This window comes from Rana temporaria, chromosome 9, assembly GCF_905171775.1.
Source record: "Rana temporaria chromosome 9, aRanTem1.1, whole genome shotgun sequence".
NCBI classification, from domain to species: Eukaryota; Metazoa; Chordata; class Amphibia; order Anura; family Ranidae; genus Rana; species Rana temporaria.
In genome coordinates, this window is record NC_053497.1 from 31456491 (window position 1) to 31469623 (window position 13133).

The following is a 13133-nucleotide window of genomic DNA, read 5'->3' on the forward strand; positions in this document are numbered from 1 at the left end:
AAGTTTCAGTCTAGTAGGCGTTCCTATGCAGAGGGAAACATGATTGACGGCCGGCTATGGCGCGTCACGGAAATAGCAGAAATAGGACTTGGCTCTTCACGGCGCCTGCGCAGTCAGCTCCTAGTCTGTGCGCAGGCGCCGTGAAGAGCCGAGTCCTACTCGGGAAGCGTGACGCGCCATTGCTGGCCGTCAATCATTGTCCCTCTGCATAGGAACGCCCATTCCCCGCGGGGAGTCTGAAACGTAACTCCGGGATTAAACTGTGAGTACGGCGCAAAAAAATAAATAAAGGCATACTGTAGCTCACGCTACTATGCTGGAAAACATGGTAGAAACTTGCATTTTAGGGTGAACCACCGCTTTAAGGCTGCGGCGCGGCTCTCTCAATGGGTGGCATGCTGTCCATTGAGAGTGCAGTGCGCATGCGCCGTGACGTCATCGGCTCCTACTATACTAAATATCGCAGGGGTGGGCAATTATTTTTTCGATGGGGCCACATGAGAAACTAAAAATATTTTGGAGGGCCGGGCCAAAAGGCTAAACTCAATACTGCATAAAATCAATTGTATTTCTTTATAAAAAGCAGTAAATATCATTGTTGGAAAACTGGGGGACAGAGGCTGGGGACATGACACAGGAGGGGGACAGAGGCTGGGGACATGACACAGGAGGGGGACAGAGGCTGGGGACATGACACAGGAGGGGGACAGAGGCTGGGGACATGACACAGGAGGGGGACAGAGGCTGGGGACATGACACAGGAGGGGGACAGAGGCTGGGGACATGACACAGGAGGGGGACAGAGGCTGGGGACATGACACAGGAGGGGGACAGAGGCTGGGGACATGACACAGGAGGGGGACAGAGGCTGGGGACATGGCACAGGAGGGGGACAGAGGCTGGGGACATGACACAGGAGGGGGACAGAGGCTGGGGACATGGCACAGGAGGGGGACAGAGGCTGGGGACATGGCACAGGAGGGGGACAGAGGCTGGGGACATGACACAGGAGGGGGACAGAGGCTGGGGACATGACACAGGAGGGGGACAGAGGCTGGGGACATGACACAGGAGGGGGACAGAGGCTGGGGACATGACACAGGAGGGGGACAGAGGCTGGGGACATGACACAGGAGGGGGACAGAGGCTGGGGACATGACACAGGAGGGGGACAGAGGCTGGGGACATGACACAGGAGGGGGACAGACGCTGGGGACATGACACAGGAGGGGGACAGAGGCTGGGGACAGGCAGCCACTGTTTAATCAATAACAATTGATTAAACAGTGGCTGCATGTAATGGCACAGTGGCTGCGTGTGATGGCACAGTGGTTGCGTTTGATGGGCACAGTGGCGACAATTGATGGCACAGTGGCTGCGTGTGATGGGCACAGTGGCAACAATTGATGGCACAGTGACTGCGTGTGTTGGCACAGTGGCTGCATGTGATGGCACAGTGGCTGCGTTTGATGGGCACAGTGGCTGCGTGTGATTGGCACAGTGGCTGCGTTTGATGGGCAGAGTGGCTGCGTGTTATTGGCACAGTGGCTGCGTGTGATTGGCACAGTGGCTGCGTTTGGGCACAGTGGCTGCATGTGATTGGCACAGTGGCTGCGTGTGATTGGCACAGTGGCTGCGTGTGATTGGCACAGTGGCTGCGTGTGATTGGCACAGTGGCTGCATGTGATTGGCACAGTGGCTGCATGTGATTGGCACAGTGGCTGTCTTTGGGAACAGTGGCAACAATTGATTGCACAGTGGCTGAGTGTGATTGGCACAGTGGCTGCGTTTGATGGGAACAGTGGCTGCGTGTGATTGGCACAGTGGCTGTGTGTGATTGGCACAGTGGCTGCGTGTGATTGGCACAGTGGCTACGTGTGATTGGCACAGTGGCTGCGTGTGATTGGCACAGTGGCTGCGTGTGATTGGCACAGTGGCGACAATTTATGGTTGCGAAGTGGCTGCGTGTGTTGGCACAAGTGGCTGCGTGTGTTGGCACAAGTGGCTGCATGTGTTGGCACAAGTGGCTGCATGTGTTGGCACAAGTGGCTGCATGTGTTGGCACAAGTGGCTGCGTGTGATGGGCACAGTGGCTGAGTGTGATTGGCACAGTGGCTGCGTGTGATTGGGACAGTGGCGACAATTTATGGTGGCGAAGTGGCTGCGTGTGTTGGCACAAGTGGCTGCGTGTGTTGGCACAAGTGGCTGCGTGTGTTGGCACAAGTGGCTGCGTGTGATTGGCACAAGTGGCTGCGTGTGATTGGCACAGTGGCGACAATTTATGGTGGCGAAGTGGCTGTGTGTGTTGGCACAAGTGGCTGCGTGTGTTGGCACAAGTGGCTGCATGTGCTGCGTGTGATGGGCACAGTGACCCCTCCCGGCCCCGCCTACTGTTATCACCGCGGCGGGGAACATAACAGACAGCGTTCGTTTGAACAGCTGTTTTCCCCGCTGCGCATAGACACTCCCCCTTGGACGGATCTGTCCAATCGCGAGCAAGGGGAGTGTCTATGTGACTCCCCCTTGCTCGCGATTGGACAGATCCGTCCAAGGGGAAGTGTCTATGCCATAGACACTCCCCCTTGGCTTGGACGGATCTGTCCAATCGCGAGCAAGGGGGAGTGTCTATGTGACTCCCCCTTGCTCGCGATTGGACAGATCCGTCCAAGGGGGAGTGTCTATGCGCGGCGGGGAAAACAGCTGTTCAAACGAACGCTGTCTGTTATGTTCCCCGCCGCGGTGATAACAGTAGGTTGCGGCGGCGGGGGTGGGCCGGATTAAAAGGTCCGCCGGGCCGTATACGGCCCGCGGGCCGTAGTTTGCCCAGGTCTGTCCTAAACGGTGCATTAGAAAGGTTGTGAGCACTAAACGTATTCTCTCTGGAGAAGAGACGCTTGAGAGGGGAGATGATTTCAATTTACAAATGCCGTACCGGTGACCCCACAATAGGGAGAAAACTTTTTCGCAGAAGGGAGTTTAATAAAACACGTGGCCACTCATTAGAATTAGAAGAAGCCCTCGGCCTTCACATTGAGAATGCTGGGGCAGGAGTATTTCAGGCGTTATTTATGCGCTATTTTTAGCGCTAAAACGCCTGAAATACGCCTCTGTGTGAAAGGGGCCTTAGGGGAATAAAGATCCTCCAGGATTGTCTTTTCATGAGTTGCCCCTGATGTTCTTCTTTGATTTCCTGCAGGGGAACGTTTGTTGTCTTCCAGTGACATACCGGCTAGTGTTGCTCACGAATATTCGCATTGCGAATATTCGACTCGAATATAGCATATTCGAGAAATCGCGCTATATTTCGAAATTCGCGGTGAATATTCGCAATTCCGAATATTCGATTTTTTACAATTTTTTTTTTGAATCAGATCACATCCTAGATATCTCCATCGACGTCTAAAAGCATTGCTGGTATCATTAGAGACCCTGGGCCGAGTAGCTGAAGCGTTCATTGAATTTTCCAGAAAGATCGCAATGCGATTATTCGGCAAACGCAATATCGCGCGATTATTTTCCTCGCCCCGATCTTCCGCATCAGAGCGATTTTTACAGTTTCATTTTTAAAACAGATCACATCCTAGTGATCTCCATAGACGTCTGAAAGCATTGCTGGTATGATTAGAGCCATTGGGCCGAGTAGCTGAAGCGATCATTTTATATTGCCGAATATTCGCAATGCGAATATTCGGCAATAGGAATATTGCGCGATTATTTGCTCCGCCCTTTTGCATCAGAGCCAATCAGAGTTCTCCTTCCACACTCGTCACAGGTTAGCAACCAATAGGAACCTGCCTGCATGGACATTATATAAGCTCACTCCCAGCACCATTTCATTGCAGATTCAGAAGCTTGCTATAGAGTGTGGAGGCTGTTTCTGTGTTCCTGGTTTCCTGGTTTCCTGTGTCTTTGTTCTTGATTGATTTAGATCATCACCAGCATTGCTATTTAGTGATTCCAGTGGATCTTTTCCAGTATATCAACTGCTTTTTTCAAAGCAATAGACCCAAGAGCTTTTTTCAAAGCTACGTTTTGTGCTGTTTTGTGCTGTTTTTTTCATTTGTGTTACTGTTTGATCCTGCAATCCTCCCTGTTCAGTTATATTTGCAAGAGATTTCAGAACACATATTGATCTGAGCTTTATAAAAGAGCTTTTCTAAAAGCTAAGTTTTGTTCATCTTGTGTTACTGTCAGATCTTGCAGGTTCACTGTTCAGTGATATTTGATAGGCATCTCAGTTCAAATTTTGTTTAGTTTTCCCTAAAGAGCTTTTATAAAAGCTAAGTTTTGTGTTCAGTTTAGTTAAATTTTGTGTAGTAAGTGTACACACTGTTAGTGTACATTTATTTCATCTAGCTTAGCTTAGTGTGTGTTTAGTGTCTGTGTTTTGTGTTTAAAAAAAAAAAAAAAAAAAAAAGTTAGTGTTTGTTTAGTGCTTTTTTTTTTTTTCTTTAATTTTGTAGTCCTTGTCTGGTGTACTACTTTTCTTATAGTTTAGTAGCTGTCTGTGTACGTCTTTGTCTGCGTGCCTGTCTTGTAAAAAAAACACAAAAACACATTTTGTTCACATTTTCCCCCCCAATAAAGTTTAACCCCCCCACACACATATCAGCAATTATGAGCGGCATCCGTGGCCGTGGCAGTAGGGGTAGGGGAGTTACTCCCAGTGCTGGATCGCTGCCAGCACGGGGTACCTCTCGTGCCCCTACTAGTGGTAGAGGATCGGGTGCAAGGGGAGTACGCCTGATCCGGGAGTTCTTCCCATCGGGCAGCCGCCCGATATTGCCATCTCAGGCTCAAGTAGTGGTGGACTACATGGGGCACAGCAGTGCCACTGAGTCGTCGGTCCCGACTCACAGTAGTACCACCATTACACCGTTGCCTGTACTACCCCCCCCCAGCCCCCAAGAGTCCAGCATCTTACTGTTCGACAGCGACAGTGATAGGGATCTCTTGGGGGAGGCCATGCATCAGGCAGACCTCCAGCTCTGTCCTGATGGTCAGGACCTTTTTGAAGGGATGGATGAGGAGGATGGGATACCTGCTGGCAGTATCCCAGAGACATCCCTTCAAACTGGTGCTGCTGTTTTGGTGCAGGAAACAGCAGCACCTAGTCAGACCCAGGCGTGGGTGAGGGGACAGCGGAGCCAGGCTAGAGGCTCCATGTCACGTGGTTCCCTCAGACCAACACATCTCAGCCCTTGGTCTGACATCTCTGGGGGCGAAGAGGGTGACCCATCATGGTTGCCATCTGACGCGTCGGCTCACTACGTCAGTGACGACGGGGAAGGTAGGCACCCTGGTGAAACGGTGCGCCAGGTCACCACCAGGGAGACCATCGTCAGGGTCTCCACTGGTGATGGCAGCAGGAGGTGTCAGGAGGAGGAGCAGCAGCAGCAGCAGCAGCAGCAGGCAGCTCCACCTGTGCGCACCGAATCCCAGCAGGTGCAAGTAAGCGTCACCCCATCTGACAGGAGGGCGGTGCTGAAGTCACCTGTCTGGAATTTCTTTACCCTGGTGGCAGACAACCCTACCGTGGCCATCTGCCGGATTTGTAAAGTGAGGGTGAAGAGAGGGAAGTGTTTGGCTCGGGTGGGTACCACAGCCCTGAACCAGCACCTCAGGATAAACCACTGGGCGTTGTATGAGGAGATGAAGCGTGGTGGTGGTAGCAGCGCCACCACCACAAGTGAGCAGGGTACAGCAGCTCCTGCCACATCTTCATCTGTTTCCAGCAGGTCATGCCCCCCCGCTCCCTCTAGTAGAGGTACTGGTACCGGCAGCCAGACCTCTACTTCCACAGCACCCTCCACGTCTGTGTCCCGCACTGCCGTCCGGCGCCAGGCGTCGATTTCAGACGCCTTTGACCGCACCACTCCCTTCCCCCCTGGAGACCGACGTGTGCGTTCCCTCAATGGGCTCCTGGCAAGGGTTATTGCCCAACATCTGCTGCCCTTCAACATAGTTGACAGCAACCCCTTCAGGCAGATGTTGGAGCAGGCCCAACCCCAATGGCGTGTCCCCAGCCGCCATTTCTTTGCCAGGACTGGTGTCCCTGCCCTACACCAGCACATTGTTCAGAATGTAACCCTGTCGCTGGATCACGCTGTCAGCGACAGGGTTCATCTGACAATGGATGGCTGGACCAGCAGGCATGGGCAGGGACGCTACATCAGCTTCACGGCCCATTGGGTTTCCCTCCGAGGCGTCGGTGAGGGATCGTCGGCAACCGATCTTGTGGTGCCGCCCCGGGGTGTCCAGGGGAGAACTGCTGGTCTCCCTCAAGCCACTGTCTCCGCAGCTGCTGAGCCTCCCAGCAAGCGCCCCCGTAGCTACTCAAGTGTGGGGCACGTGCGCTGTCAGGCCGTGCTCCAGCTTGTTAGTTTAGGGGACCGGAGACACACTGCAGAAGAAGTGCTGAAAGCACTTCAAGCTCAGGTCCAGAAGTGGCTGACACCCCGAAGGCTCCAGCCAGGTATGGTTGTCTGCGATAACGGCAGCAACCTACTCGCCGCCCTCCATGCTGGCAGTCTGACGCACGTGCCCTGTCTGGCACATGTCCTCAACCTGGTGGTGCAGAAGTTCCTGCGCACTTATCCAGGGTTGAGTGACATTGTGGCAAAGGCGCGTAGGATTGCCAGCCACTTCAGGCGCTCCCCAACCGCTACCGCGTCCCTGTCCAAATTGCAGCGGAAGTACAATCTGCCCCTTCACAGGCTGATTGTGGACAGTGTGACGCGGTGGAACTCCACCCTCCACATGCTGAAGAGGTTGTGGGAGCAGCAAAGGGCGGTGAGGGAGTACCTGATGGAACTAGGCACTCAGAGGGCTTCACCACAACTCCCTTTCATCGCCTGTGCGCAGTGGGGGCAGATAAACCAGGTCTGCCAAGTGTTGTCCTCCTTCGAGCAGGCGACCAAGATGGTCAGCAGTGAGCAAATTGGCCTCAATAGCGTGCTGCCAATACTGTTCATGCTGGAGAGGACACTAGATCGCCTGCTCGAGGCTGGGGAGAGTGCCTTGGTGGAGCAGGAGGAGTCAGCAATGCTCCACCGAGACCAGGGCCAGGACCAGGAGGAGGAGGAGGAGGAGGAGGATGATGATGAAGAGGAGGAGGAGGTGGTTGCTGGTGTCGTCCCGGAGTCAGGGCCTGGTCAGGAGGGAGAGCCGGTGTTGGGGGCACCGATAGTCCGGGGGTTGGGCATGTCTGAGTTTGACCAGCAGCGCCTCAGGGAAGAAGAGTCGCACCTCATTCACCTGGCCAGCATTGAGGAGTCACAGCGGGCTGTGCTCTTCCCCATGGCTGCCCACATGCTCAGATGCCTCAGGAGGGACCCCCGGGTTAAGACCATCAAGACGAGGGATGATTTCTGGATGGCCACCCTTTTGGATCCCAGGTGCAAGGGGAAACTGGAGCAGTTCATCCCAGCCAGCCGGAGGCAGCACCGGATGGAGGAACTGCAGGCAGCCATTGTCAGACGGTTGGAGCAGGCAACTCCCCGGCCTCCAGTTGTCCCCCCTCATCTCACCCAGCAGGTGGCTGCACCCAGCTGCAGCCGAGCAGGGGACCTAATGGAAGAGATGAGGATGTTCTTCCAAACCGAGCGACCCAGTACCACCACCAGCAGCAGCAGCAGCAGTCACCACCAGCGGCTGGCCCACATGGTGGCAGACTACATGGCGTCCGTCGGTGCTTCTGACAGTATGAGCACCGACGACCCCATGGAGTACTGGGTTGCCAGATTGGACACCTGCCGCGAGCTCGCTCAGTATGCGCTGGAGTTATTGTCTTGCCCCCCCTCCAGCGTACTATCTGAGCGGACATTCAGCGCGGCAGGTGGGGTGGTCACGGACAAGAGGACCCGTCTGTCCACAGAGTCCGTGGACAGACTCACATTCATAAAGATGAATGAGTCCTGGATCGGCGGTGACTTTCTGGCACCCGTCGTCGGTTCAGGGCGCTGAAGGGTCCCTTGCCATGCATTCCCTGATGAAGCCCCGGACCTGATGTATTTACAGTGCTGAATATAACTATTTCAACATCAGAGAAAATCAATGTTAATATTTGGTACAGTAGGCTTTCTTTGCAATTACAGCGGTCAAACATTTCTTGTAGTTTTACACCAGCTTTGCACACACTGGAGGAGGGATTTTGGCCCACTCCTCCACACAGATCTTCTCTACATCAGTCATGTTTCTGGGCTATCGCTGAGAAACACGGAGTTTGAGCTCCCTCCAAAGATTCTCTATTGGGTTTAGGTCTGGAGACTGGCTAGGCCACGCCAGAACCTTGATATGCTCCTTACAGAGCCAATCCTTGGTTATCCTGGCTGTGTGCTTTGGGTCATTCTCATGTTGGAAGACCCAGCCTCGACCCATCTTCAAAGCTCTAACTCAGGGAAGGAGGTTGTTGCCCAAAATCTTGCAATACATGGCCCCGGTCATCCTCTCCTTAATACAGTGCAGTCACCCTGTCCCATGTGCAGAAAAACACCACCAAAGCATGATGCTACCACCCCCATGCTTCACATTAGGGATGGCGTTCTTGGCATGGTACTCATCATTATTCTTCCTCCGAACACGGTTAGTGAAATTATGATCAAAAAATTATATTATAGTCTCATCTGACCACATGATTTTCTCCCATGACTCCTTTGGATCAGTCAAGACAATTATGTCAGCAGTTATTTCACACCCTATATACTCTTATTAAGACTGCTGTACATCATGGCAACTCCTGCCCATGTGATATGACTCTGTATCAACTACTACTGTTAATACTACTACTGCTGCTTCTGCTGCTGCTGCTGCCCAGTCAAGACACCTATGTCAGCAGTTATTTGACACTCTATATACTCCTATTCCTACTGCTGTTCATCATGGCACCTCCTGTCCATGTGATATGACTCTGTATCAACTACTACTGTTAATACTACTGCTGCTTCTGCTGCTGCTGCCCAGTCAATACACCTATGTCAGCAGTTATTTGACACTCTATATACTCCTATTCCTACTGCTGTTCATGATGGCACCTCCTGCCCATGTGATATGACTCTGTATCAACTACTACTGTTAATACTACTGCTGCTTCTGCTGCTGCTGCCCAGTCAAGACACCTATGTCAGCAGTTATTTGACACTCTATATACTCCTATTCCTACTGCTGTTCATCATGGCACCTCCTGCCCATGTGATATGACTCTGTATCAACTACTACTGTTAATACTACTGCTGCTTCTGCTGCTGCTGCCCAGTCAAGACACCTATGTCAGCAGTTATTTCACACTCTATATACTCCTATTCCTACTGCTGTACATCATGGCACCTCCTGCCCATGTGATATGACTCTGTATCAACTACTACTGTTAATACTACTGCTGCTTCTGCTGCTGCTGCCCAGTCAATACACCTATGTCAGCAGTTATTTGACACTCTATATACTCCTATTCCTACTGCTGTTCATGATGGCACCTCCTGCCCATGTGATATGACTCTGTATCAACTACTACTGTTAATACTACTGCTGCTTCTGCTGCTGCTGCCCAGTCAAGACACCTATGTCAGCAGTTATTTGACACTCTATATACTCCTATTCCTACTGCTGTTCATGATGGCACCTCCTGCCCATGTGATATGACTCTGTATCAACTACTACTGTTAATACTACTGCTGCTTCTGCTGCTGCTGCCCAGTCAAGACACCTATGTCAGCAGTTATTTGACACTCTATATACTCCTATTCCTACTGCTGTTCATCATGGCACCTCCTGCCCATGTGATATGACTCTGTATAAACTACTACTGTTAATACTACTGCTGCTGCTTCTGCTGCTGCTGCTGCCCAGTCAAGACACCTATGTCAGCAGTTATTTGACACTCTATATACTCCTATTCCTACTGCTGTTCATGATGGCACCTCCTGCCCATGTGATATGACTCTGTATCAACTACTACTGTTAATACTACTGCTGCTTCTGCTGCTGCTGCCCAGTCAAGACACCTATGTCAGCAGTTATTTGACACTCTATATACTCCTATTCCTACTGCTGTTCATCATGGCACCTCCTGCCCATGTGATATGACTCTGTATCAACTACTACTGTTAATACTACTGCTGCTGCTTCTGCTGCTGCTGCTGGCCAGTCAAGACACCTATGTCAGCAGTTATTTGACACTCTATATACTCCTATTCCTACTGCTGTTCATCATGGCACCTCCTGCCCATGTGATATGACTCTGTATCAACTACTACTGTTAATACTACTGCTGCTTCTGCTGCTGCTGCCCAGTCAATACACCTATGTCAGCAGTTATTTGACACTCTATATACTCCTATTCCTACTGCTGTTCATGATGGCACCTCCTGCCCATGTGATATGACTCTGTATCAACTACTACTGTTAATACTACTGCTGCTTCTGCTGCTGCTGCCCAGTCAAGACACCTATGTCAGCAGTTATTTGACACTCTATATACTCCTATTCCTACTGCTGTTCATCATGGCACCTCCTGCCCATGTGATATGACTCTGTATCAACTACTACTGTTAATACTACTGCTGCTTCTGCTGCTGCTGCCCAGTCAATACACCTATGTCAGCAGTTATTTGACACTCTATATACTCCTATTCCTACTGCTGTTCATGATGGCACCTCCTGCCCATGTGATATGACTCTGTATCAACTACTACTGTTAATACTACTGCTGCTTCTGCTGCTGCTGCCCAGTCAAGACACCTATGTCAGCAGTTATTTGACACTCTATATACTCCTATTCCTACTGCTGTTCATCATGGCACCTCCTGCCCATGTGATATGACTCTGTATCAACTACTACTGTTAATACTACTGCTGCTTCTGCTGCTGCTGCCCAGTCAAGACACCTATGTCAGCAGTTATTTGACACTCTATATACTCCTATTCCTACTGCTGTACATCATGGCACCTCCTGCCCATGTGATATGACTCTGTATCAACTACTACTGTTAATACTACTGCTGCTTCTGCTGCTGCTGCCCAGTCAATACACCTATGTCAGCAGTTATTTGACACTCTATATACTCCTATTCCTACTGCTGTTCATGATGGCACCTCCTGCCCATGTGATATGACTCTGTATCAACTACTACTGTTAATACTACTGCTGCTTCTGCTGCTGCTGCCCAGTCAAGACACCTATGTCAGCAGTTATTTGACACTCTATATACTCCTATTCCTACTGCTGTTCATGATGGCACCTCCTGCCCATGTGATATGACTCTGTATCAACTACTACTGTTAATACTACTGCTGCTTCTGCTGCTGCTGCCCAGTCAAGACACCTATGTCAGCAGTTATTTGACACTCTATATACTCCTATTCCTACTGCTGTTCATCATGGCACCTCCTGCCCATGTGATATGACTCTGTATAAACTACTACTGTTAATACTACTGCTGCTGCTTCTGCTGCTGCTGCTGCCCAGTCAAGACACCTATGTCAGCAGTTATTTGACACTCTATATACTCCTATTCCTACTGCTGTTCATGATGGCACCTCCTGCCCATGTGATATGACTCTGTATCAACTACTACTGTTAATACTACTGCTGCTTCTGCTGCTGCTGCCCAGTCAAGACACCTATGTCAGCAGTTATTTGACACTCTATATACTCCTATTCCTACTGCTGTTCATCATGGCACCTCCTGCCCATGTGATATGACTCTGTATCAACTACTACTGTTAATACTACTGCTGCTGCTTCTGCTGCTGCTGCTGGCCAGTCAAGACACCTATGTCAGCAGTTATTTGACACTCTATATACTCCTATTCCTACTGCTGTTCATCATGGCACCTCCTGCCCATGTGATATGACTCTGTATCAACTACTACTGTTAATACTACTGCTGCTTCTGCTGCTGCTGCCCAGTCAATACACCTATGTCAGCAGTTATTTGACACTCTATATACTCCTATTCCTACTGCTGTTCATGATGGCACCTCCTGCCCATGTGATATGACTCTGTATCAACTACTACTGTTAATACTACTGCTGCTTCTGCTGCTGCTGCCCAGTCAAGACACCTATGTCAGCAGTTATTTGACACTCTATATACTCCTATTCCTACTGCTGTTCATCATGGCACCTCCTGCCCATGTGATATGACTCTGTATCAACTACTACTGTTAATACTACTGCTGCTTCTGCTGCTGCTGCCCAGTCAATACACCTATGTCAGCAGTTATTTGACACTCTATATACTCCTATTCCTACTGCTGTTCATGATGGCACCTCCTGCCCATGTGATATGACTCTGTATCAACTACTACTGTTAATACTACTGCTGCTTCTGCTGCTGCTGCCCAGTCAAGACACCTATGTCAGCAGTTATTTGACACTCTATATACTCCTATTCCTACTGCTGTTCATCATGGCACCTCCTGCCCATGTGATATGACTCTGTATCAACTACTACTGTTAATACTACTGCTGCTTCTGCTGCTGCTGCCCAGTCAATACACCTATGTCAGCAGTTATTTGACACTCTATATACTCCTATTCCTACTGCTGTTCATGATGGCACCTCCTGCCCATGTGATATGACTCTGTATCAACTACTACTGTTAATACTACTGCTGCTTCTGCTGCTGCTGCCCAGTCAAGACACCTATGTCAGCAGTTATTTGACACTCTATATACTCCTATTCCTACTGCTGTTCATCATGGCACCTCCTGCCCATGTGATATGACTCTGTATCAACTACTACTGTTAATACTACTGCTGCTTCTGCTGCTGCTGCCCAGTCAATACACCTATGTCAGCAGTTATTTGACACTCTATATACTCCTATTCCTACTGCTGTTCATGATGGCACCTCCTGCCCATGTGATATGACTCTGTATCAACTACTACTGTTAATACTACTACTGCTGCTTCTGCTGCCCAGTCAAGACACCTATGTCAGCAGTTATTTCACACCCTATATACTCTTATTAAGACTGCTGTTCATCATGGCACCTCTTGCCCGAGTGATTTGACACTGTATTGTCAATGTCTACTACTACTATTACAGCTCAGTCAAGACACCTGTGTCCCAATTTTTTGGTACACTATTGACTACTATGACCACTACTGATGCTGTAAAGTATTCCCCAA

At 50.3% G+C, this 13133-nt stretch overlaps 1 protein-coding gene across 2 annotated transcripts in view; it reads left to right on the top strand.

The window, feature by feature from the left end:
* Nucleotides 1–13133, top strand: part of LOC120913253 (complement C2-like) — a 127621-nt gene that overhangs the window by 93137 nt on the left and 21351 nt on the right. For both annotated transcript variants that reach the window (XM_040323074.1, XM_040323076.1), the window contains exon 15: nucleotides 3197–3222. In XM_040323074.1, coding sequence (XP_040179008.1) covers nucleotides 3197–3222 — 26 coding nt within the window. The remainder of the gene's footprint in view (nucleotides 1–3196; nucleotides 3223–13133) is intronic.